Consider the following 26,548-nt stretch of genomic DNA (forward strand, 5'->3'; position numbering starts at 1 on the left):
CAGTGATGGGATAAAGGCAGGAAGGCAGGAAGGCAGGAAGTTGGGCCTTCAGGTGGGAGGTAGTCCTAGCTAGACGTGGGAGAGGTATAGTCTTTTGACCATACATACACACATGTGTGCAAAGCTGTCATCAAGGCAAAGGTTGGCTTCTTTGAAGAATCTCAAATATAAAATATATTTTGATTCGTTTAACACTTTTTTTGTTACTACATGTACATGGTTACGTGTTATTTCATAGTGTTGATGTCTTCACCATTATTCGTCAATGTAGAAAAGAGTAAAAATAAAGAAAACCCCTTGAATGAGTAGGTGTACCCAAACTTTTGACTGGTACTGTATATCTAAATGTTTTTACAGGACAAATGTGAGGGTGCACGTGCCCCATGACGTTTCTGATGGTACGTTCTGTTTTGTTGTCATGTGCACTAGAATGTGTGTAAAAAGAAAACAATAATGAAAAGCATTGAGTAATATTATATCTCCTGTCCTCTTTACCCACCATGTGTAAATCTGGTGTAAATCTACAGAAGATATATATTACATCTCATTAAAAAGCAACTCCACTAGTTCTCAGGTTGTTCTCTGATTGGTTTAAAATGGTAAGCAGCAGCAGTTGCACCCCTTAGCAACTAACGTCTCAAATAGGAAGCTAAAAGCTCTGTGGCTAATCTGATCAACACTGTCAGGGTTAGTAGTTTCCTGTGTCTGATGTCAGAGCTCAGTAATGCTCAATCTATCAACCACAACAAGGAGAGAACGGTCTCGTTCCAGGCCAACTATGTTGCTGTTGAGTTTGACGCTACGACAAATGAGCATCAGATCGCTATACCATATGATGTGGTTAACTGATATGTTAAACAGTAATCCAGGAGATGTGAGATCTGGCAGGCGACTTCAATGTAGTCAGCCTGGAACGTGGCCAACATCATGAGTGGTGTTGGAGGAGAGAGAGGGGGCGGGACTTGGTTATGAGAGAAGCTTTCAGTAGCCATCATGTTGACTGGCAGAGACAACAGAGACCATACGGTGGCAGTTAACTGTCATAACATCTACTGTCTATCCACAGGTTAACTGTCATAACATCTACTGTCTATCCACAGGTTAACTGTCATAACATCTACTGTCTATCCACAGGTTAACTGTCATAACATCTACTCTTTATCCACAGGTTAACTGTCATAACATATACTGTCTATCCACAGGTTAACTGTCATAACATCTACTGTCTATCCACAGGTTAACTGTCATAACATCTACTCTTTATCCACAGGTTAACTGTCATAACATATACTGTCTATCCACAGGTTACTTTGACACTATAACTGTTGTTTTGACACCACTATAATACAGAATATCTCTAAGAGATGGAAATCCTATGTGTTCCTGAGAAATGTATGGAACTCATCCAGTGATGTCATTATCAGTCACACAACCTGACAGTCTGTGACCATGACAACTGAGCACACATTGCGGTGTTCGACTTGGGGTCGAGAAGAGTGTGAGAAAGACAGAAAGGGGGAACGTTAACTCTTTCTCAGCAGCATCACTTTTAGTTGCAAATGGCCCTGTGGTGAACCAAGGTAGAGCTGTGTACATCCTCATGCATGTGTACGTGTGCAGACATGAAGATCTGTATGACATGGTGCACGTATTAGCTTGGTGCTTCAGTGTGGGAACAGGATTTGTGGTCATGTCTGTTGTAAAGTCAGATCTCTGACCAGGTATAAGTAGATCTTGGCAGACCGTCTGCAAAAACACGTCCTGAAGCTGAACAATACAAAACAACCTCTATCGTGCTCCAGTCTGGTAATTCCAGCTATCAGATACCGTAAACCTCATTGTAATCTCTGCATGATACGGCTTCATTAAATGGTGGCATTGCAGTAACTCCTATCAATTTTTAAATAGTTGATCATATCAAAGCTGTGTTGTATCATGTTGGGTACTGTTATGCTGATTGTTTTTGGCCTCCTGTACATGTTGTTTTACTACAGGTGCTGTTGAAGTCATGGGGAGAGACAACATCCTAACCTTTTCTGTGCTGTGTGTCTTCTCTGCTTGGACTCCGGGTGTGGATACAAAGACGGTAAGATACAACACTATTTTGAGTGCATTTGAATATGAGCGAGAGGGCGATTCTATTATCAAAATAAAAGGCAAAAGTTTAGTATGGACAAAGTTTGTGAAGACATTATGACTGATGGCGAGCCTTACATCTTGTCTCTCATTATCATTTTATTTGCATTTTCTTGTGTCATACCTGTTTGTCTATTTTTCTCTCTTCCTTTCACTAAAGGTCAGTCTCCCTCTGCATGATCCAAAATCCAACTTCCCCTTAGACATGGCTCCAGACTCTGTTGATGACTCCTACAAGGGCTGTGAGGAGAAGATGCTCAGGAAGGTGCATGACTATTACCTGAAAACGGAGAGACTAAAAAACAAAGATTTCAACCAGGCTTGGACCGATGCTGAGGCCCGTTACAAACCCAAACCGAAAAGAGCACTGTCTAAACTCTATTCCCTGGCAATCCAGGTGTATGTGACTGAATACTCCCAAATGTTCAAGTCATTCAACGAGGCCACTCGTACCCAAAAGAAGAGCTACAGCACAACATTCCAGTACCACTCCCTGCACTTCCTTCTGACCAATGCTTTACGAATCCTGAACAAGAAAAATAAGCGTTTTCAAACCTTCCGAGGAACCAACGTGTCTTTCCACGGAGTCCGAAATACTGAAATGCGATTCGGACAGTTCACGTCGAGCTCTTTAGACAAGAAAATCACTAAACACTTTGGAAATCGCTCCTGTTTTGAGATCACCACTTACCTTGGTGCCCCACTGGGGGAGTACGCATCTCAGATGGCTCATGAGAAGGAGGTGCTGATTCCTCCCTACGAGGTGTTCAGAATTACAGAGGTGCTGAAGAGAACAGACAAGAAAGACCTCTGGTGTGACGTCGTCTACAAACTGCAGAGTACTAAGAAAGGAAAAAGTGACCTGAAATGCCAGATGGTTGGACCACTCCAAGGAGAGTAAAATCAAAACAGCAACACAGCTGTTCCGCTTTCAGTTAAATATGAAATGCAGTTTTTAGTGCAACACCTGGCTTCCCCATCCACCATCGCTCCTCCCACAAATACAGAAAATACAGAAAACATTAGCGTAGCTTTTCCTACTTTCAGATTGTCAGATCTGTCCTGTTGTAAATGTTTCCCACATTGTTTGCTTAGATTGTTAACCTTTCTTCTGCCAGTGAATTGGCATTTGTTGTCATGTGCACTGCAGCTTTTGCTAAAAACCTATAATGAAAAGCATTGAGCAATATTACATCTCCTGTCCAATTTATCCACTACCTACACATCCATTATAAAGAGATGAATTTCATCTCACTTGAAGACAATGTGTTTGTTCTCAGGTTATAATTACAATGGGCTACAAAGATACTCCGATTTAAATAAAGAAATAGCCAAAGATAACCTGAAGCTTCAATCATCCCATCTGAGTGAGATTGTTGATAATGTGGTCGTTCTTCACCCATTATTCAACGTACAGTAGTTGTACAAAGTAATGACACCGAGTCATGGCTTTGAAATTAATTGTAGGGAGTGAGGGGGGGTGGGGTGGGGTGGGGGGGAGAACAGTAGCAGGGTTGGTAGTTTCCTGTGTCTGTGAGGTCAGAGTGAGATGGGAGGGAGAACAGTAGCAGGGTTAGTAGTGTCCTGTGTCTGTGAGGTCAGAGCTTAATACCACTCAATCTATCAACAACAACGAGGAGAGAATGGTCTCATTCCAGACCAATTATATTGAAAACAGGCTGCAGCCATTAACTAATGGCTGCTGGCCAAGTCATCGACTGCGTAATCGGGAATCAGTTTCCTATATTATAAGATGTGGTTAACTGATACGTTAAACACCTATCCAGGCATTGTGAGATTTTTCCTGTAATCTAAAGCCATAGTCATTGCTCTTAATTCTATGTAAAAAAATAATCATAACTTGATCGATAGCCTGAAATGGCTTCTTGGTAGAAAGTTACAGTATGAGGTTTTTAACATTTAACTAGGCAAGTCAGTTAAGAACAAATTCTTATTTACGATGACAGCCTACATCGGCCAAACCCGGACAGTGCTGGGCCAATTGTGCGCCGCCCGGTTGTGATACAGCTTGGATTCGAACCAGGGTGTCTGTAGTGACGCCTCTAGCACTAATATGCAGTGCCTTAGACCGCTGCGCCACTCAGGAGTCCTACCTATCTGGGCTAGCTAAAGCCAACTTCTTAAATTGTCATTGGTAGTTTTACAGAGAGAAAAAACTAATATATACAGTGCCTTCGCGAAGTATTCAGACCATTGACTTCTTCCTCATGTTGTTACGATACAGCCTTATTCAAAAAAATGTTTTAAATCCTCATCAATCTACACACAATGCTCCATAATGACAAAGAGAAAACAGGTTTTTAGAAATGTTTGCAAATGTATTACAAGTAAAAAAACTGAAATACCTTATTTACATAAGTATTCAGACCCCTTCTATGAGACTCGAAATTGAGCTCAGGTGCATCCTGTTTCCATTGTTCATCCTTGAGGTGTTTCTACAACTTAATTGGAGTCCACTTATGGTAAATTCAATTGATTGGACATGATTTGGAAAGGCACACACCTGTCTATATAAGGCCCCTCAGTTGACAGTGCATGTCCGAGCAAAAACCAAGCCACGAGGTTGAAGGAATTGTCCGTAGAGCTCCAAGACAGGATTGTGCTGAGGCACAGATCTGGGGAAGGGTACCAAAAAATGTCTGAACCATTGAATGTCCCCAAGAACACAGTGGCCTCCATCATATAAGTTTGGAACCACCAAGATCCTGAGTACTTAGGGCCTCATACTGGAGTGAAGGTTAATCTTCCAACAGGACAATGGCACTAAGCACACAGCCAAGACAATGCAGGAATGGCTTCGGGACATGTCTCTGTCGGGGCCAGCCAGAGCCCCGACTTGAACCCGATCTAACATCTCTGGAGAGACCTGAAAATATCCGTGGAGTGACGCTCCCCATCCAACCTGTCAGAGCTTGAGAGGATCTGCAGAGAAGAATAGGAGAAACTCCCCAAATACAGGTGTGCCAAGCTTGTAGCATCCTAACCAAAACGACTCGAGGCTGTAATCGCTGCCAAAGATGCTTCAACAAAGTACTGAGTAAAAGGTCTGAATACTTATGTCAATGTGATATTTCAGTTGTTATTTTTCATATATTTGCAACATTTTCAAAAAAACATTTTTTGTTTGTCCTTATGGGGTATACTGTGTAGATTGACGAGGAATATATATATTTTTAATCCATTTTAGAATAAGGCTGTAACGTAACATAATGTGGAAAAAGTCAAGGGGTCTGAATACTTTCCAAATGTACTGTATGTATTTTTTTAACAGGACAAATGTGAGGTGACACATGCCCCTGTTTCCCCTATGGGCATGACATCTCTGGTCGTAAGTTCTGATTTGTTGTCATGTGCACTAGAACTTAAAACCAGCAAAGAAAAGCATTGAGCAATATTACATCTTCGGTCCTCTTTACCCACCATGTGTAAATCTGGTGTAAATCTACAGAAGATATATATTATATCTCCTGTCCTCTTTATCTACTATGTGTAAATCTGGGGTAAATCTACAGAAGATATACATTACATCTCATTATTAAAAAGCAACTCCACAGGTTCTCAGGTTGTTCTCTGATTGGTTTAAAATGGTAAGCAGCAGCAGTAGCACCCCTTAGCAACTAACACCTCAAATAGGAAGCTAAAGCTAAAAGCTATGTGGCTAAACAGATCAACACTGTCATTCCACTTTCATGCAGGTAGGACAATATAGAAAACCTATTGTTGACTTTAAAATGAGCCATAGTTATAGACATAGTTTCACAGAGAAGTAACACTTAGTCATGGCTTTGAAATATACTTGAGGCCAAACATGAACAAATAGGCTAGAAAACCAGAGAGAGGAACAGTTTCTGTCAGAGAAAGGGAGAGCAGCAGCAGGGTTAGTAGTTTCCTGTATCTGTGAGGTCAGAGTGAGATGGGAGGGAGAGCAGCAGCAGGGTTAGTAGTTTCCTGTATCTGTGAGGTCAGAGTGAGATGGGAGGGAGAGCAGCAGCAGGGTTAGTAGTTTCCTGTATCTGTAAGGTCAGAGCTCAGTACTGTTCAATCTGTCAACCACAACGAGGAGAGATGTCTCGTTCCTGGCTGACTATATTGCAGTTGAGTTGCACGCAGCAACAAATGGGCATCAGATTGCTATACCATATGATGTATATGATACAGTCGAGGAGTTGTGAGATCTGGCAGGTGACTTCAATGTAGTCAGCCTGGAACGTGGCCAACATCATGAGTGGGGTTGGAGGAGAGAGAGGGGGCGGGACTTGGTTATGAAGGAATCTTTCAGCAGCCATCTTGTTGACTGGCAGAGACAACATAGGCCATAGGGTGGCAGTTAACTGTCATAACATCTACTGTCTATCCACAGGTTAACTGTCATAACATCTCCTGTCTATCTACAGGTTAACTGTCATAACCTGTGGATAGACAGTAGATGTTATGACAGTTAACCTGTGGATAGACAGTAGATGTTAACTGTCATAACATCTACTGTCTATCCAAAAGGTTAACTCTCATAACATCTACTGTCTATCCACAGGTTAACTGTCATAACATATACTGTCTATCCACAGTGGATAGAGAGTAAATAGTGAATAAGCCTGAAATTGTTCAAGTAGTGTGAAGGGGATCATGGTCATGAGTGAGTTAGAGAGAGAGAGGATACCCCCGTTAAACATCGCCTAGGGACATTAGAGTTACAATTAGTTGTTCATACATTACTTTTTGTAATTGGGCATAGGTGAGTGTCTAGCAGCAATGTAAGTTAAAACATAAGATTAATGTGTCAGCACTCAAAACAAGATTTAAAAGATATGTAATGCTGTTTTGTTCATTTAGAGGCAACGAGCTAAAACACACATTGTGTACTGACAGCAGTAGAAGCTCAGCTACCATACAGTATCAAACTTGTCCTACTCAGTATAGAGTTATGGAGTAAACATGATGTCAAGTGGCATGTAAATGTCCGTTTTCATCTTCCTTGGGCAATGCTCAATTTCCAAAAAAGGGCAGAGGAATAAGATCAACAGATTCCAAACTAACTAGTAAAAACAGCCAATGGGAGACCGTCACAAGTTTGTATTGTATGAATGAGACCTGTACTGAAGTGGCATTTTAGCTATGCAAATAGCAGATACAGGATAAATGACTGTCCGGAAGGAGGGAGGCGCACCAAAGTGAAGACAACTTGGTAACATCACAGCCACAAGCACCAGAGAGCTGTAACCTGCTAATAACTAGGATCACCTTTGAGTCTACTCTAGATTGCAGTGAAGATGGTGAAGTTTGTAGTGTGGGCTGTTTTCTCATTGACCTTCAGTATGGTCAGTGGAATGGTACGTTTGTTTGTGCGCACGTGTCACATACCTTAACTGAATGTTTAAAATGAATTTAAAATCCTAAAAATGTGAAATAGCTAAATCCTTTTCCTCCTCTCCAAGGTGAGGCCTGACACCGTTCTGGACATGGCACTTTCATCTGTCGATGATGCGTACAAGGGCTGTGTTCCAGCGATGTTGACCAAGGTGAAGGTGTACCTGAAAGATGAGATTACAGCCAATACGGACGACTTTGGAACACGTTGGACAGACCATTATGATGCTACTGACAACAAAGAATCTGATGGGGAACTTACAGTTGAACATATTGTTGCAATCAAGTTGTACTCTGGTATTTTTTACAAAACACTCAATGATGCAGTTCGTGTGGGAAAAGATAAATACAAAGCTAAAACATTTGAGTTCTATGCATGGCATTTCCTGCTGTCTGATGCCATACGTATTCTGAAAGAAAAAAATAATCCCAATGAATGTTTGAAAACCGTATACCGTGGAACCAAACGTGTTTACAAGGGTCAATTAAATCAAGAAATTAGATTTGGCAAATTCCTCTCAACCTCTACTTCTCAGACTCTTGCTGCAGAATTTGGAACTGAAAATTGTTTTGAAATTGAAACATGCTATGGTGCCTCTGTGGAAAAATATACGATCATGGGGTCACTTGAGGCAGAGGTTTTGATCCCTCCTTATGAGAAATTTAAAATTGAGGAAGTGAAAAATAGAAACACAGTCAAAGACCTGTGGTGCAAAGTTGTTTTTAAACTGAAAAGTGCAACATATTTAAGTGATCTGAACTGTGCTTTAGTGTAAATACAGATCAAGCCCCTGTTAGGAATCAGATAATGATTCTACTACTTTGCCGTATGTGGAGAAACAGATGAGCAATACATCCGTACCTATTTGCATTGAGATTAAAGTTCTTAACATGACATTTTGCATTTACTGAAATCTGTCATCTAGATGGTGCCTCTGTCTACAGCTTCTATCAATACCAACACTGTCAAATGTTATAACTCACTGCCTTTAATGGTAAGTTATGTCAACACGGTAAATGTTGTTAACCTCATATTAGTATACAAGTTCATTCAACTCTAAATTGTACATCCAGGGTAAACGTATATTGTGTGAATACAGCAAACTATTGAGACATGTGCGTGGTCCATTTCTTTTTGAGAGATTCATTCATCGGTTCATTTTCCATCAAGATGTTTAAATCAAACAAGTCTACCTCTGCTTCCTTAAACTTTTTTTTAAGAAATATATTTTGTTATACAAATATATTTTCAATGTCTGTTAGTTATATTTTAATCAGTTAGTGGGTCACTGTTATTGTTACATTCTGACATCAGGACACAGATATTAAGATGTAAGTCAATACATTTGTAGTACCCTGTGTAACAGACTCCATGCTGTTATTGTTACATTCTGACATCAGGACACAGATATTAAGAACTAAGTCAATAGATTTGTAGTACCCTGTGTAACAGACTCCATGCTGTTATTGTTACATTCTGACATCAGGACACAGATATTAAGATGTAAGTCAATAGACCTGTACAGTTACACAGTACCCTGTGTACACTGTGTAACAGACTCCATGCTTGCAGCTTCTGCCAACATGAATAAAGAAAAACATTCAGCATTATTACATTCACATGTCTTTGTTAAACTTCCACTGAAGCCTCCTCCACTTTTGAGAGACTTAGACACACGATTAACTAATGAATGAGTCAATTAATTAATGAATTGTTCAGTAAAGTGATACTGGAATCTACCAGTTGGCATTGAAGGAACTTTTACTGTTCTTACTGCTGTCACGATCGAGAGGAGAGACGGACCAAGACGCAGTGTGATGAGCATTCCACATGACTAAAGTGACTAAATGGCGCAACTAGTGCAGACACGCACGTGCGTGCACACACACACACACACACACACACACACACACACACACACACACACACACACACACACACACACACACACACACACACACACACACACACACACACACACACACACACACACACACACACACACACACACACACACACACACACACACACACACACACACACACACACACACACACACACACACACACACACACACACACACACACACACACACACACACACATATCGCAGGTGGGAAAATGGAGAGCTTAAGTATGATCCCCAATTAGAGACAACGATCATCAGCTGCCTCTAATTGGGAACCATACCCAGCTCACCAACATAGAAATAAAACAACTAGAACACCCACCTAGTCACACTGACCTAAACATCATAGAGAACCGAGGGCTCTCCATGGTCAAGGCGTGACAACTGCATTGTGTAGAAATGGAAAATGCAAAATAACTTTTTTTCAAACATTCAAAACAATGTAAAAACGTTTAGAATCATGTAAACAAATATGTAAACATGCATAATAATGATGTCATAAAATTACTTTTGACTGTCACATGACCTTTCACCTTCGGCTAAATAAGGACTGTCTTGCTCCACAGTGCGCAGGCTACGTTACATCTTAAATCAGATTAACCGCTCAAATCAGATGGACACTGGAAAAAATATTTGATCCCCTGCTGATTTTGTACGTTTGCCGACTGACAAATAAATGATCAGTCTATCATTTTAATGGTAGGTTTATTTGAACAGTGAGAGACAGAATAACAACCAAAAAATCCAGAAATATGCATGTCAAAAATGTTATAAATTGATTTGCATTTTAATGAGGGAAATAAGTTTTTGACCCCCTCTCAATCAGAAAGTGTTCTGGCTCCCAGGTGTCTTTTATACAGGTAAAGAGCTGAGATTAGGAGCACAATCTTAAAGGGAGTGCTCCAAATCGTTAAATTGTTACCTGTTTAAAAGACACCTGTCTACAGAAGCAATCAATCAGATTCCAAACTCTTCACCATAGCCAAGATCAAAGAGCTCTCCAAGGATGTCTGGGACAGATTGTAGACCTACACAAGGCTGGAATGGGTTACAAGACCATCGCCAAGCAGCTTGGTGAGAAGGTGACAACATTTGGTGCGATTATTCACAAATAGAAGAAACACAAAATAACTGTCAATCTCCCTCGGCCTGGGGCTCCATGCAAGATCTCACCTCGTGGAGTTGCAATGATCATGAGAACGGTGAGGAATCAGCCCAGATCTACACTTTTCAAATAAACCTACCATTAAAATTATAGACTGATCATTTCTTTGTCATTGTACAAAATCAGCAGGGGATCAAATTATTTTTTTCCTCACTATGTACTGTAGCATTTACTGTTACTATATTTACTGTAGCATTTACTGTAACTATATTTACTGTAGCATTTACTGTAACTATATTTACTGTAGCATTTACTGTAACTATATTTACTGTAGCATTTACTGTAACTATATTTACTGTAGCATTTACAGTAACTATATTTACTGTAGCATTTACTGTAACTATATTTACTGTAGCATTTACAGTAACTATATTTACTGTAGCATTTACAGTAACTATATTTACTGTAGCATTTACTGTAACTATATGTACTGTAGCATTTACAGTAACTATATTTACTGTAGCATTTACTGTAACTATATTTACTGTAGCATTTACAGTAACTATATTTACTGTAGCATTTACTGTAACTATATTTACTGTAGCATTTACAGTAACTATATTTACTGTAGCATTTACAGTAACTATATTTACTGTAGCATTTACTGTAACTATATTTACTGTAGCATTTACTGTAACTATATTTACTGTAGCATTTACAGTAACTATATTTACTGTAGCATTTACTGTAACTATATTTACTGTAGCATTTACTGTAACTATATTTACTGTAGCATTTACTGTAACTATATTTACTGTAACTATATGTACTGTAACTATATTTACTGTAGCATTTACAGTAACTATATTTACTGTAGCATTTACTGTAACTATATTTACTGTATGATTTACAGTAACTATATGTACTGTAGCATTTACAGTAACTATATTTACTGTAGCATTTACAGTAACTATATTTACTGTAGCATTTACAGTAACTATATTTACTGTAGCATTTACAGTAACTATATTTACTGTAGCATTTACTGTAACTATATGTACTGTAGCATTTACAGTAACTATATTTACTGTAGCATTTACTGTAACTATATTTACTGTAGCATTTACAGTAACTATATTTACTGTAGCATTTACTGTAACTATATTTACTGTAGCATTTACAGTAACTATATTTACTGTAGCATTTACAGTAACTATATTTACTGTAGCATTTACTGTAACCATATTTACTGTAGCATTTACTGTAACTATATTTACTGTAGCATTTACAGTAACTATATTTACTGTAGCATTTACTGTAACTATATTTACTGTAGAATTTACTGTAACTATATTTACTGTAGCATTTACTGTAACTATATTTACTGTAACTATATGTACTGTAACTATATTTACTGTAGAATTTACAGTAACTATATTTACTGTAGCATTTACTGTAACTATATTTACTGTAGGATTTACAGTAACTATATGTACTGTAGCATTTACAGTAACTATATTTACTGTAGCATTTACAGTAACTATATTTACTGTAGCATTTACAGTAACTATATTTACTGTAGCATTTACAGTAACTATATTTACTGTAGCATTTACAGTAACTATATTTACTGTAGCATTTACTGTAACTATATTTACTGTAGCATTTACAGTAACTATATTTACTGTAACTATATTTACTGTAGCATTTACTGTAACTATATTTACTGTAACTATATTTACTGTAACTATATTTACTGTAGCATTTACTGTAACTATATTTACTGTAGCATTTACTGTAACTATATTTACTGTAACTATATGTACTGTAACTATATTTACTGTAGCATTTACAGTAACTATATTTACTGTAGCATTTACAGTAACTATATGTACTGTAGCATTTACAGTAACTATATTTACTGTAGCATTTACTGTAACTATATTTACTGTAGCATTTACTGTAACTATATTTACTGTAGCATTAACTAACTATATTTACTGTAGCATTATCTGTAACTATATGAAAAGTAGCATTATCTGTAACTATACATACTGTAACTATGTTGTATACCATCAATGATTGAATGGGCCACCCAGAACAATGGAAACAATGGAAAAAATGCATGCTACGAGATTTTCACATGAAACTAGCACTTCAAATCAAACTTTATTGGTTGTGTACACAGATTTGAAAAACATTATCACTGTCACACCCTGGTCAAAGTATTTTGTGTTTATCTTTATTTATTTGGTCAGGCCAGGGTGTGGCATGGGTTTTTGTATGTGGTGTGTATTTATGGGGATTGTAGCTAGTGGGGTGTTCTAGCTAAGTCTATGGCTGTCTGAAGTGGTTCTCAATCAGAGGCAGGTGTTTATCGTTGTCTCTGATTGGGAACCATATTTAGGCAGCCATATTCTTTGAGTTTGTCGTGGGTGATTGTCCTTAGTGTCCTGATGTCATTGTTCTGTGTTAGGTTACACAAGTATAGGCTGTTTCGGTTTTCGTTAAGTTTATTGTTTTGATAGTGTTTGTGTTTAGTGTGTTACTTCATTAAACATGGATTGCAATAGACACGCCGCATTTTGGTCCGACTCTCCTTCTCACCAAGAAAACCGTTACAGAATCACCCACCACAAAGGGACCAAGCAGCGTGTCAACAGGCAGGAACAGCCCAAAGTGGAGTACAGTATGGACTATACTTCTTGGGAGGAGATAGACAGGTGGGCGGTCGACCCAGGGAGAGTGCCGGAGCCCGCCTGGGATTCGATGGAGCAGTGCGCGGAAGGATATAGGCGAATGGAGTTTGCGAAGCAAGCAAGGCGGCGCGGACGGAGGCCCCATAGTCAGCCCCAAAAATTTATTGGGGGGGGGCTCAGGGAGAGTGTGGCAGAGTCAGGAGCCAGACCTGAGCCAACTCTCCCTGTTTATCGTGAGGAGCCAAGGAGGAGACCAGAACCAGAGCCGGTGTTGGAGGTGAGCGAAACAGAGACTGTGAAGGAGTTAATGGGGAAATTGGAGGAGAGAGAAATGAGGGAGTTGCTGTGTTGGTGTTTTAAACATGGAATTCGCCCGACGGAGCGTGTCGGGGATTTGATGGCACCTGGGTCAGCGCTCCATACTCGTCCTGAGGTGCGTGTTAGTCGGCTGGTGAAGATGGTGCCAGTCTCACGTACCAGGCCTCCTGTGCACCTCCCTAGCCTTGCACGTCCTGTGCCAGCACCGCTCTCAAGATCTCCAGTACGCCTTCACGGTCTAACCCATCCTGTGCCACCTCCACACCCCAGCCCTCCGGTAGCAGCTCCCCGCACCAGGCTTCCTGTGCGTGTCCTCGGCCCAGTACCACCAGTGCCAGCACCACGCATCAGGCCTACAGTGTGCCTCGCCTGTCCAGCGCTGTCGGAGCCCTTCTCCTCTCCAGCGCTGTCGGAGTCTCCCGCCTGTTTAGCGCTGTTAGAGCCTTCCTTCTCTACAGCGCTGCCGGAGTCTCCCGCCTGTTCAGAACTGCCAGTTAGCATAGAGCTGCCAGTTAGCATAGAGCTGCCAGTTAGCATAGAGCTGCCAGTTAGCATAGAGCTGCCAGTTAGCATAGAGCTGCCAGTCTGCAAGGAGCTGCCAGTCTGCAAGGAGCTGCCAGTCTGCATGGAGCTGCCAGTCTGCATGGAGCTGCCAGTCTGCATGGAGCTGCCAGTCTGCATGGAGCTGCCAGTCTGCAAGGAGCCGCCAGAGCTGCCTGTCTGCAGGATGCCGCCAGAGCTGCCAGTCTGCAAGGAGCCGCCAGAGCTGCCAGTCTGCAAGGAGCCGCCAGAGCTGCCAGTTAGCATGGAGCAGCCAGGGCCGCCAGTCAGCATGGAGCAGCCAGGGCCGCCAGTCAGCATGGAGCAGCCAGGGCCGCCAGTCAGCATGGAGCAGCCAGGGCCGCCAGTCAGCATGGAGCAGCCAGGGCCGCCAGTCAGCATGGAGCAGCCAGGGCCGCCAGTCAGCATGGAGCAGCCAGTCAGCATGGAGCAGCCAGTCAGCATGGAGCAGCCAGAGCTGCCAGTCAGCATGGAGCAGCCAGTCAGCATGGAGCAGCCAGAGCTACCAGTCATCATGGAGCAGCCAGTCAGCATGGAGCAGCCAGAGCTGCCAGTCGACCAGACTCTTCCAGAGCTGCCAGTCGACCAGACTCTTCCAGAGCTGCCAGTCGACCAGACTCTTCCAGAGCTGCCAGTCGACCAGACTCTTCCAGATCTGCCAGTCGACCAGACTCTTCCAGATCTGCCAGTCGACCAGACTCTTCCAGATCTGCCAGTCGACCAGACTCTTCCAGATCTGCCAGTCGACCAGACTCTTCCAGATCTGCCAGTCGACCAGACTCTTCCAGATCTGCCAGTCGACCAGACTCTTCCAGATCTGCCAGTCGACCAGACTCTTCCAGATCTGCCAGTCGACCAGACTCTTCCAGATCTGCCAGTCGACCAGACTCTTCCAGATCTGCCAGTCGACCAGACTCTTCCAGATCTGCCAGTCAGCCAGGATCTGCCGAAACCACCAGCCAGCCAGGTAGATTCATCAACCTGCCTGAGCTTCCTCTCACTCCCGAGCTTCCTCTCACTCCTGAGCTTCCTCTCACTCCTGAGCTTCCCCTCAGTCCCGAGCTGCCTCAGTCCCGAGCTGCCCCTCAGTCCCGATCTGCTCCTCAGTCCAGTGGGGTTCTGGGTGAGGACTACTAGGCCATGGTCGGCGGCGAGGGTGGACTATCCAGGGACGCGAGGAGAAGGGACTAAGACATTGATTGAGTGGGGTCCACGTCCCGCGCCGGAGCCGCCACCATGGACAGACGCCCACCCGGACCCTCCCTATTGTTTTGAGGTGCGTTCGGGAGTCCGCACCTTAGGGGGGGGGTTCTGTCACACCCTGGTCAAAGTATTTTGTGTTTATCTTTATTTATTTGGTCAGGCCAGGGTGTGGCATGGGTTTTTGTATGTGGTGTGTATTTATGGGGATTGTAGCTAGTGGGGTGTTCTAGCTAAGTCTATGGCTGTCTGAAGTGGTTCTCAATCAGAGGCAGGTGTTTATCGTTGTCTCTGATTGGGAACCATATTTAGGCAGCCATATTCTTTGAGTTTGTCGTGGGTGATTGTCCTTAGTGTCCTGATGTCATTGTTCTGTGTTAGGTTACACAAGTATAGGCTGTTTCGGTTTTCGTTAAGTTTATTGTTTTGATAGTGTTTGTGTTTAGTGTGTTACTTCATTAAACATGGATTGCAATAGACACGCCGCATTTTGGTCCGACTCTCCTTCTCACCAAGAAAACCGTTACAATCACAGGTGCAGTGAAATGCTTGTGTTTCTAGCTCCAACCGTGCAGTAATACAACCTAGAATCAATATGCACATCATCCAAAGGAAAAACAAAGAAATTAAGAAATATAAGAACGACCACTTGATTTCTATGCTATACCTGTGGTGCTAAAGGAATGACATCCCATGACATTGATATGAGGCTCTAAATAAGTCTCAGATTACATAACAACAAGCACAATTGTGGAAATATGTACTACATTTATGGGGGTTATAATAAAGTATGACAATTACATAAAAGTATTCAAAACGAGTCATATTATTCACAATTAATGAATGTCCCTAACCAGTGCGTTGAATGGGGTGTCTCCTTTATCACTCATCTTACTCACAGTGTTATTTTAAAAGTAAGAGCCATGTCTGCTACACGTTCCTGCATCATTAGAATGTTTTCTGTCTGCTTGGCCTTTATAACAATCGATCGGACAATAGCTACAGTTAACCACTCAGTTGCTGAATATATCCTATAACATGTACATATACCTGGTTCTGTCCATACTGGTCTTTATTCTGTCCCTTTGAATAAACCTCAACCACAACATTACATAATACTGTGTTCAATAGTGCCTCTAACAATTTCTGCCTTGAGATAATGTAAATTCTAGTTTGAGATAATTTGAATTATACCTTGAGGTTTTAGGCTATTGTTCCAGCCCAGCACTAAAATACCTCATACCACTAGTTAAAGCCACTGTCTGCAAGGTGCCCAGTAATTTCACATACTGAAATAGACCCCTTAAGTAGTATTTTTACATTTGTTGAAGCCATTGTCTCCACATTACTTATTGTATTTGACATTTAAGAAGAGAGGGTGGATGAGTGTGGTATTGACGTGGGAGGAGGGGGATGTTCAGTAAGAGGGACAGTAGACATGTCCAGGCTTCTGAAAATGTACTCAAAAGCATGTTACTAATTCACAGTGCTGTATGGGAATGGATCTATCCTGCTGTACGTTATCAGGTAAAGATACAGACCTAGCCTTGTGTTAATGTTCCTGTCCAGGCAGAAATATGAGCCTTGTGATAATGTTCCTGTCCAGGCAGAACTATAAGCCTTGTGTTAATGTTCCTGTCCAGGCAGAACTATAAGCCTTGGGTTAATGTTCCTGTCCAGGCAGAACTATAAGCCTTGTGTTAATGTTCCTGTCCAGGCAGAACTATGAGCCTTGTGTTAATGTTCCTGTCCAGGCAGAACTATAAGCCTTATGTTAATGTTCCTGTCCAGGCAGAACTATAAGCCTTGTGTTAATGTTCCTGTCCAGGCAGAACTATGAGCCTTGTGTTTAATGGTCCTGTCCAGGCAGAACTATAAGCCTTGTGTTAATGTTCCTGTCCAGGCAGAAGTATAAGCCTTGTGTTAATGTTACTGTCCAGGCAGAACTATAAGCCTTGTGTTAATGTTCCTGTCCAGGCAGAACTATAAGCCTTGTGTTAATGTTACTGTCCAGGCAGAACTATAAGCCTTGTGTTAATGTTACTGTCCAGGCAGAACTATAAGCATTGTGGTAATGTTACTGTCCAGGCAGAACTATAAGCCTTGTTTTAATGTTCCTGTCCAGGCAGAACTATAAGCCTTGTGTTAATGTTCCTGTCCAGGCAGAAATATGAGCCTTGTGTTAATGTTCCTGTCCAGGCAGAACTATAAGCCTTGTGTTAATGTTACTGTCCAGGCAGAACCATAAGCCTTGTGTTAATGTTCCTGTCCAGGCAGAAATATGAGCCTTGTGTTAATGTTCCTGTCCAGGCAGAAATATGAGCCTTGTGTTAATGGTCCTGTCTAGGCAGAACTATAAGCCTTGTGTTAATGTTCCTGTCCAGGCAGAAATATGAGCCTTGTGTTAATGTACCTGTCCAGGCAGAAATATGAGCCTTGTGTTAATGGTCCTGTCTAGGCAGAACTATAAGCCTTGTGTTAATGTTCCTGTCCAGGCAGAAATATGAGCCTTGTGTTAATGTACCTGTCCAGGCAGAAATATGAGCCTTGTGTTAATGTTCCTGTCCAGGCAGAAATATGAGCCTAGTGTTAATGGTCCTGTCCAGGCAGAAATATGAGCCTTGTGTTAATGTTCCTGTCCAGGCAGAACTATAAGCCTTGTGTTAACGTTCCTGTCCAGGCAGAACTATAAGCCTTGTGTTAATGTTACTGTCCAGGCAGAACTATAAGCTGTGTTAATGTTCCTGTCCAGGCAGAACTATGAGCCGTGTTAATGTTACTGTCCAGGCAGAATTATAAGCCTTGTGTTAATGTTCCTGTCCAGGCAGAACTATAAGCCTTGTGTTAATGTTACTGTCCAGGCAGAACCATAAGCCTTGTGTTAATGTTCCTGTCCAGGCAGAAATATGAGCCTTGTGTTAATGTTCCTGTCCAGGCAGAAATATGAGCCTTGTGTTAATGGTCCTGTCCAGGCAGAAATATGAGCCTTGTGTTAATGTTCCTGTCCAGGCAGAAATATGAGCCTTGTGTTAATGTACCTGTCCAGGCAGAAATATGAGCCTTGTGTTAATGTTCCTGTCCAGGCAGAAATATGAGCCTTGTGTTAATGTTCCTGTCCAGGCAGAAATATGAGCCTTGTGTTAATGTTCCTGTCCAGGCAGAACTATAAGCCTTGTGTTAACGTTCCTGTCGAGGCAGAAATATAAGCCTTGTGTTAATGTTCCTGTCCAGGCAGAACTATGAGCCTTGTGTTAATGTTCCTGTCCAGGCAGAACTATAAGCCTTGTGTTAATGTTCCTGTCCAGGCAGAACTATAAGCCTTGTGTTAATGTTACTGTCCAGGCAGAACTATGAGCCGTGTTAATGTTACTGTCCAGGCAGAACTATGAGCCGTGTTAATGTTACTGTCCAGGCAGAACTATAAGCCTTGTGGTAATGTTACTGTCCAGGCAGAAGATATAAGCCTTGTGGTAATGTTACTGTCCAGGCAGAACTATAAGCCTTGTTTTAATGTTCCTGTCCACGCAGAACTATAAGCCTTGTGTTAATGTTCCTGTCCAGGCAGAAATATGAGCCTCGTGTTAATGTTCCTGTCCAGGCAGAACTATAAGCCTTGTGTTAATGTTACTGTCCAGGCAGAACCATAAGCCTTGTGTTAATGTTCCTGTCCAGGCAGAAATATGAGCCTTGTGTTAATGTTCCTGTCCAGGCAGAAATATGAGCCTTGTGTTAATGGTCCTGTCTAGGCAGAACTATAAGCCTTGTGTTAATGTTCCTGTCCAGGCAGAACTATAAGACTTGTGTTAATGGTCCTGTCCAGGCAGAAATATGAGCCTTGTGTTAATGTTCCTGTCCAGGCAGAAATATGAGCCTTGTGTTAATGTACCTGTCCAGGCAGAAATATGAGCCTTGTGTTAATGTTCCTGTCCAGGCAGAAATATGAGCCTTGTGTTAATGTTCCTGTCCAGGCAGAAATATGAGCCTAGTGTTAATGTTCCTGTCCAGGCAGAAATATGAGCCTTGTGTTAATGTTCCTGTCCAGGCAGAACTATAAGCCTTGTGTTAATGTTCCTGTCCAGGCAGAACTATAAGCCGTGTGGTAATGTTAATGTCCAGGCAGAACTATAAGCCTTGTGGTAATGTTACTGTCCAGGAATAACTATAAGCCTTGTGGTAATGTTACTGTCCAGGCAGAACTATACGTCTTGTGTTAATGTTCCTGTCCAGGCAGAACTATATGTCTTGTGTTAATGTTACTGTCCAGGCAGAACTATAAGCCTTGTGGTAATGTTCCTGTCCAGGCAAAACTATAAGCCTTGTGTTAATGTTACTGTCCAGGCAGAACTATAAGCCTTGTTAATGTTACTGTCAAGGCAGATCTATAAGCCTTGTGTTAATGTTACTGTCCAGGCAGAACTATAAGCCTTGTGTTAATGTTACTGTCCAGGCAGAACTATAAGCCTTGTGTTAATGTTACTGTCCAGGCAGAATTATAAGCCGTGTTAATGTTACTGTCCAGGCAGAAGTAAAAGCCAAAGTCCAAAAAAGGACAGAAGAATTAGACCAAAGTATATAAAGGAACTATTAAAAACAGCCAATGGGAGGCTGACACGAGAGTCTGTGGTGTATGATAGTCAAATGTAACGTTCACGTGGGTTCTCTGTAAATGGTCATACAGCCCCGACTGAAGGAGACACACCAAGAGCAACAACAGATAAAGACACACCAAGAGACATCAAAGTCAAGAAGATCTGGTGAAGCTACACCCAACAGGAGCACAAGAGTAACGTAAATTGTAACATTTATTAGACTCTGACTTAGAATAATTACATTTTTCCTGGAAGTAACTTCTATAATAATAATCATTTATCATTTATATTCTTAAACTGTAATATAAGTGACTATTGCTGACCACTATTCGACCACTGTTCCCTTTGCATGTTGTTTTACTACAGGACCTGTTGAAGTCATGGGGAGAGAAAACATCCTATCCTTTGCTTTGCTGTGTGTCTTCCATGATTGGACTCTGGGTGTGGAATCAAAGATGGTACGAATCTCTCAAATCTCTTACATTGAATTATAAGATCTATTTTTTTCAGCACAAAGGCTTTTTGGGTATTGTTCACTATCCAGCATAGAAGTACATTACATGTTACTTGCCACTTTAAATACCATGTGTCAGTTCTTTCTCTCCTTTTTGTTTGGAGGGGGGGGGGGATGCTACGGTTGCCATGGGTAACCAACTTGAAAAATGTAGAATTACTACATTACCCATAATGCCCATTGACTGAACTTTCCAATTTACCGTGGAAATCATGCATCACAATAGTAATTCTATTTCTATGGTGAAAGGCCTTCTTTGAGGTAGGGCAGGGCGGTGACTTCATTGTACTGTGCTCGGTCGCATAATAGACATGTGTGGTCATACAAGGTTCCACTGGTGGAATCAGTAGCGTAAAAATGATTTACATGGCCCCAGTTGCATTTGCAACCACATTACTTTTCTATGCAAATTCAATAACAGTTGCACAAATAGGCTGACAGTGAACAAAATAACCACAGACATGAAGTTGACAATAGCTTTTTTAGTAGCATAAATACATTGTATTTCTATGGTTGCAGCCCTAAAACATGTAATTGCATTTAATCAAATGAATCAGATCTCAATGTGTTACCACCCTTAGAGCGGGGATACCTCTGTGGTTCATTAATTAATGTAAGGAAACTGTTACGGAAATACTACTCACTATTAAAGCTTAAAATTAAACCAATTATTGCTTTGTAGCACCTACAGACTGTAGTCTTAAAAGAGGACTGAGTAAGGCCAAAATGTCACAACACAACTTCATCATTTTTCAGTAAGTCATGAGAAAGTATTCATGAATAAGTTTGAATTCCTATGAATGTGTTATAACATCCAAAGAGTGCCACTTTACCAATCGTGGTGGAAAATAATTCATGAATCAGTTACTAGTGCTGGTAAACACTAATGTGTCTTCTCTGATTGTACCCAATACATGTATAAGTATGTGTACACATAAAGGCTTCATGACTCTTTATGTCATGCATATAAAGGCTTCATGACTCTTTATGTCATGCATATAAAGGCTTCATGACTCTTTATGTCATGCATATAAAGGCTTCATGACTCTTTATGTCATGCATATAAAGGCTTCATGACTCTTTATGTCATGCATATAAAGGCCTCATGACTCTTTATGTCATGCATATAAAGGCTTCATGACTCTTTATGTCATGCATACAGTATAAAGGCTTCATGACTCTTTATGTCATGCATATAAAGGCCTCATGACTCTTTATGTCATGCATATAAAGGCTTCGTGACTCTTTGTCATGCATACAGTATAAAGGCTTCATGACTCTTTATGTCATGCATATAAAGGCCTCATGACTCTTTATGTCATGCATATAAAGGCCTCATGACTCTTTATGTCATGCATATAAAGGCTTCATGACTCTTTATGTCATGCATATAAAGGCTTCATGACTCTTTATGTCATGCATATAAAGGCTTCGTGACTCTTTATGTCATGCATATAAAGGCTTCATGACTCTTTATGTCATGCATATAAAGGCTTCATGACTCTTTATGTCATGCATATAAAGGCTTCGTGACTCTTTATGTCATGCATACAGAATAAAGGCTTCATGACTCTTTATGTCATGCATACAGTATAAAGGCCTCATGACTCTTTATGTCATGCATACAGTATAAAGGCCTCATGACTCTTTATGTCATGCATACAGAATAAAGGCTTCATGACTCTTTATGTCATGCATACAGTATAAAGGCTTCATGACTCTTTATGTCATGCATACAGTATAAAGGCTTCGTGACTCTTTATGTCATGCATACAGTATAAAGGCTTCGTGACTCTTTATGTCATGCATACAGTATAAAGGCTTCATGACTCTTTATGTCATGCATACAGTATAAAGGCTTCGTGACTCTTTATGTCATGCATACAGTATAAAGGCTTCATGACTCTTTATGTCATGCATACAGAATAAAGGCTTCATGACTCTTTATGTCATGCATACAATATAAAGGCTTCATGACTCTTTGTCATGCATACAGTATAAAGGCTTCATGACTCTTTATGTCATGCATACAGTATAAAGGCTTCGTGACTCTTTATGTCATGCATACAGTATAAAGGCTTCATGACTCTTTATGTCATGCATACAGTATAAAGGCTTCGTGACTCTTTATGTCATGCATACAGTATAAAGGCTTCATGACTCTTTATGTCATGCATACAGAATAAAGGCTTCATGACTCTTTATGTCATGCATACAGTATAAAGGCTTCATGACTCTTTATGTCATGCATACAGAATAAAGGCTTCATGACTCTTTATGTCATGCATACAGTATAAAGGCTTCGTGACTCTTTATGTCATGCATACAGTATAAAGGCTTCATGACTCTTTATGTCATGCATACAGAATAAAGGCTTCATGACTCTTTATGTCATGCATACAGTATAAAGGCTTCATGACTCTTTATGTCATGCATACAGAATAAAGGCTTCATGACTCTTTATGTCATGCATACAGTATAAAGGCTTCATGACTCTTTATGTCATGCATACAGAATAAAGGCTTCATGACTCTTTATGTCATGCATACAGTATAAAGGCTTCATGACTCTTTATGTCATGCATACAGAATAAAGGCTTCGTGACTCTTTATGTCATGCATACAGTATAAAGGCTTCATGACTCTTTATGTCATGCATACAGTATAAAGGCTTCATGACTCTTTATGTCATGCATACAGAATAAAGGCTTCGTGACTCTTTATGTCATGCATACAGTATAAAGGCTTCATGACTCTTTATGTCATGCATACAGTATAAAGGCTTCATGACTCTTTATGTCATGCATACAGTATAAAGGCTTCGTGACTCTTTATGTCATGCATACAGTATAAAGGCTTCATGACTCTTTATGTCATGCATACAGTATAAAGGCTTCGTGACTCTTTATGTCATGCATACAATATAAAGGCTTCATGACTCTTTATGTCATGCATACAGTATAAAGGCTTCGTGACTCTTTATGTCATGCATACAGTATGAAGGCTTCATGACTCTTTATGTCATGCATACAATATAAAGGCTTCATGACTCTTTATGTCATGCATACAGTATAAAGGCTTCATGACTCTTTATGTCATGCATACAGTATAAAGGCTTCATGACTCTATGTCATGCATATAAAGGCTTCATGACTCTTTATGTCATGCATACAGTATAAAGGCTTCATGACTCTTTATGAATAATACATTTCACCACTGTAATTAAAGTGTTACCATTGTCTCTTCCCTTTCCTGAAGATTCATCCCCGACTGAATCGTCGTAATCTCGACCCAATACAGCTTGACATGGCCCCTGACTCTATCGATGACTCCTATGAGGGCTGCAGGGAGAATATGCTCTCTGAGGTGAAAAAAACCTTCCTACCAAATGAGAAAAATATTGACAGCAAATTCAAAGGCGCTTGGGAAGATGCTATGAAGGTGTATGACAACAACTATAACTCTAACAATGAACTGTCTAATGACCATTTAAGGGCAATTCATGTGTATGTGAATACAGGAAAGAGCATTTTCGAGTCATTCAATGAGGCCACTCGTACCCTAGGGAAGCGCTACAAGACCGATTACAAGTATCACTCCTTGCATTTCCTGTTGTCTGATGCCTTACGTATTCTTAATAAAGCCCAGGGGAAAAAGTGTGAAAAAACCTTTCGTGGAAGCACTCGAGCTTTCCAAGGAGAAAAAGGTCACACCATGCGATTTGGCCAATTTGCTTCATCATCTACCGACGAGCTTGTGGCTAAATTTTTTGCAGATTGGAAGACATGTTTTAAGATCACTACCTGTTTTGGTGCTTCCCTGGCAGGTTTATCTCAATTGAATGATGAACAAGAGGTGTTGATTCCCCCATATGAGGTTTTCAAAATTGCTGAGGTGACCAAGAATAAAGTATTGGAAGATAAGGACAAAGATGATAAGAGTGAATGTGAGATTGTCTACGAACTAGAGAGCACAAAAACAACCCAAAGTCAATTGAATTGCAATATTGTCGAAAAAGACAAAAAATAAACAAACCCTGTAACATCATGTAACACCTGACATTTGTGACATGTGAATGTCTTGGTGTTAAGGGATTTTTTATCAATAATGACTAATTATGTATACATTTCAATCAGGACTGACTAATCAGAATTCTATTATGTTACTGTATAGATGTATGAATTTTCTTTAATCCTAGTACTGAATATAATGTGTGTAAATATAATCAAGAATTAGAACAATGACTGTCTGTTCCTTGGTAGAAATTAATGAACTTATCGTCAGACTGGCTAGGATGCTTATCTACACAGGAAGACCGTGGCTTGGTCATAAATTATCTAAATTGGTGAGAGACGATGTAGGAAGGCTTGAGATATTGCCTTTGTACCAGGGTGAAGAAGAGACGGGACAGTTTCGAAAACTAATGACATCATTTACAGTTTATAACCTGTGGTAAATTGTATCATGTTCAGTACTCTCGAGAATAAACGCTAGTGCTTGACTTGTCTCCGCCCATTTTATGCAAATAAGTTTCTTACAAATCCTTAGAAATGGGCTGAGTGTATTAATTGAATTGGGTATTAAACATATAGGAATTGAATTCCTCTAACACTTGGTCAAGGTCCACTTCCTTGTAGACGTTGCATTGCATCAACCAATGGTCGGTTCCCACTATGGCCAAGCTGTGAAGTCAAAATTGTCTGTAACATAAACAATGATGGGAAAAAAAGTGGTCTGGTGGTGTTGTGTCATGAAGTGTTGCAAAGAAGCTGGAGACGTGGGAATATTTAGTACAGGGATGGGCAACGGGCGACCCACAGGCAATTCCTTCTCTTCGCACCATGGCAACATGTGGAGAATTACAGGAAATGAGCTGGAAAACAGCTAATTTTCCCCTCCGCCCCAAGGCAAAATGAGTAGAATTGCATTAGTTAGTTAGTTAGAAAACTGCTAAATGTTCTCTACATCCCATGGCAAAATGTGTAAAAATGCACAAAATTAACAGTGAAACATAAAAAACATTTCTGCTGTCAAGAGTGGGGCCACTAAATGTTTTGCTTGCAATAGGTGTGGGGGAAGGGGGGCAACTGCAGCCCGTCATCTTGAGTTCAGATTTTTATGTGGTCCTCACCCACATCAATGTTGCCTATCCCTGATTTAGTAAAAGTATCACAACTTTTTTGAATTTCTGGTGTACTACCCTTTTGACTGACCTAAAACTTCAAATTATAATATTACATAGTTAAGCAGAACATGTGCTCGCCCCCCTCTTCTGAATTATAATATTACATAGTTAAGTAGAACATGTGCTCGCCCCCCTCTTCTGAATTATAATATTACATAGTTAAGTAGAACATGTGCTCGCCCCCCTCTTCTGAATTATAATATTACATAGTTAAGTAGAACATGTGGTCGCCTCTCTCTTCTGAATTATAATATTACATGGCCCTCTGATTATAGTTAAGATATCATATTATATGACACACTGAACTAACAAAGTTAAATGGTTCAATAAAATTATATGGGAAAACTACCAATTAGTACTGGGGGAATATTTACTGAAATGTGCTTTGTTCAGAACATCAAACAATGGATAACGACAACTACAAAACATTCTCAAATATTACAAAAATACATTTCCCCCAAAAAAGATTCAACATCATGTAAAAAAAAAAGCAAGTCAAATGTACAAATGTCCCACCACTAGACATCCTCATGTTCATTATCTCCAGCACAATGCCAGAGTCTAAACATGTTGTCATTCTCATGTTCATTATCTCCAGCACAATGCCAGAGTCTAAACATGTTGTCATTCTCATGTTCATTATCTCCAGCACAATGCCAGAGTCTAAACATGTTGTCATCCTCATGTTCATTATCTCCGGCACAATGCCAGAGTCTAAACATGTTGTCATCCTCATGTTCATTATCTCCGGCACAATGCCAGAGTCTAAACATGTTGTCATCCTCATGTTCATTATCTCCGGCACAATGCCAGAGTCTAAACATGTTGTCATCCTCATGTTCATTATCTCCGGCACAATGCCAGAGTCTAAACATGTTGTCATCCTCATGTTCATTATCTCCGGCACAATGCCAGAGTCTAAACATGTTGTCATCCTCATGTTCATTA

At 40.6% G+C, this 26,548-nt stretch overlaps 3 protein-coding genes across 3 annotated transcripts; all 3 read left to right on the forward strand.

The window, feature by feature from the left end:
* The first annotated feature begins 1,999 nt into the window (after positions 1-1,999).
* LOC110514468 (erythroblast NAD(P)(+)--arginine ADP-ribosyltransferase) lies at positions 2,000-3,477 on the forward strand. Its single transcript, XM_090211760.1, has 2 exons — positions 2,000-2,086; positions 2,297-3,477. The coding sequence occupies exons 1-2, from the start codon at positions 2,009-2,011 to the stop codon at positions 3,035-3,037; spliced, it is 819 nt and encodes a 272-aa protein (XP_090067886.1). The 5' UTR covers positions 2,000-2,008; the 3' UTR covers positions 3,038-3,477.
* A 3,811-nt stretch (positions 3,478-7,288) lies between these two features.
* On the forward strand, positions 7,289-15,794 carry LOC149974986 (ecto-ADP-ribosyltransferase 5-like). The gene is made up of 3 exons (XM_090211820.1): positions 7,289-7,484; positions 7,590-8,294; positions 15,609-15,794. The coding sequence occupies exons 1-3, from the start codon at positions 7,425-7,427 to the stop codon at positions 15,741-15,743; spliced, it is 900 nt and encodes a 299-aa protein (XP_090067946.1). The 5' UTR covers positions 7,289-7,424; the 3' UTR covers positions 15,744-15,794.
* A 4,221-nt stretch (positions 15,795-20,015) lies between these two features.
* On the forward strand, positions 20,016-24,919 carry LOC149974987 (erythroblast NAD(P)(+)--arginine ADP-ribosyltransferase-like). Its single transcript, XM_090210120.1, has 3 exons — positions 20,016-20,101; positions 20,269-20,360; positions 23,674-24,919. Exons 2-3 carry the CDS (start codon positions 20,283-20,285, stop codon positions 24,442-24,444), a joined length of 849 nt encoding a protein of 282 aa, XP_090066246.1. The 5' UTR covers positions 20,016-20,101; positions 20,269-20,282; the 3' UTR covers positions 24,445-24,919.
* The last annotated feature ends 1,629 nt before the right edge of the window (positions 24,920-26,548 follow it).

This window comes from Oncorhynchus mykiss, chromosome 19, assembly GCF_057628025.1.
Source record: "Oncorhynchus mykiss isolate SJ-2025 chromosome 19, ASM5762802v1, whole genome shotgun sequence".
Classification (NCBI taxonomy): Eukaryota; Metazoa; Chordata; class Actinopteri; order Salmoniformes; family Salmonidae; genus Oncorhynchus; species Oncorhynchus mykiss.

Coding starts and splice junctions, on each gene's coding strand:
- LOC110514468 (XM_090211760.1), top strand. CDS start 2,009: ATGGGGAGAGACAACATCCTAACCTTTTCTGTGCTGTGTGTCTTCTCT. Junction 2,087..2,296: donor CGGGTGTGGATACAAAGACG/GTAAGATACAAC, acceptor CTTTCACTAAAG/GTCAGTCTCCCTCTGCATGA.
- LOC149974986 (XM_090211820.1), top strand. CDS start 7,425: ATGGTGAAGTTTGTAGTGTGGGCTGTTTTCTCATTGACCTTCAGTATG. Junction 7,485..7,589: donor TCAGTATGGTCAGTGGAATG/GTACGTTTGTTT, acceptor CTCCTCTCCAAG/GTGAGGCCTGACACCGTTCT. Junction 8,295..15,608: donor ATCTGAACTGTGCTTTAGTG/TAAATACAGATC, acceptor CGTTGTCTCTGA/TTGGGAACCATATTTAGGCA.
- LOC149974987 (XM_090210120.1), top strand. CDS start 20,283: ATGGGGAGAGAAAACATCCTATCCTTTGCTTTGCTGTGTGTCTTCCAT. Junction 20,361..23,673: donor TGGGTGTGGAATCAAAGATG/GTACGAATCTCT, acceptor CCTTTCCTGAAG/ATTCATCCCCGACTGAATCG.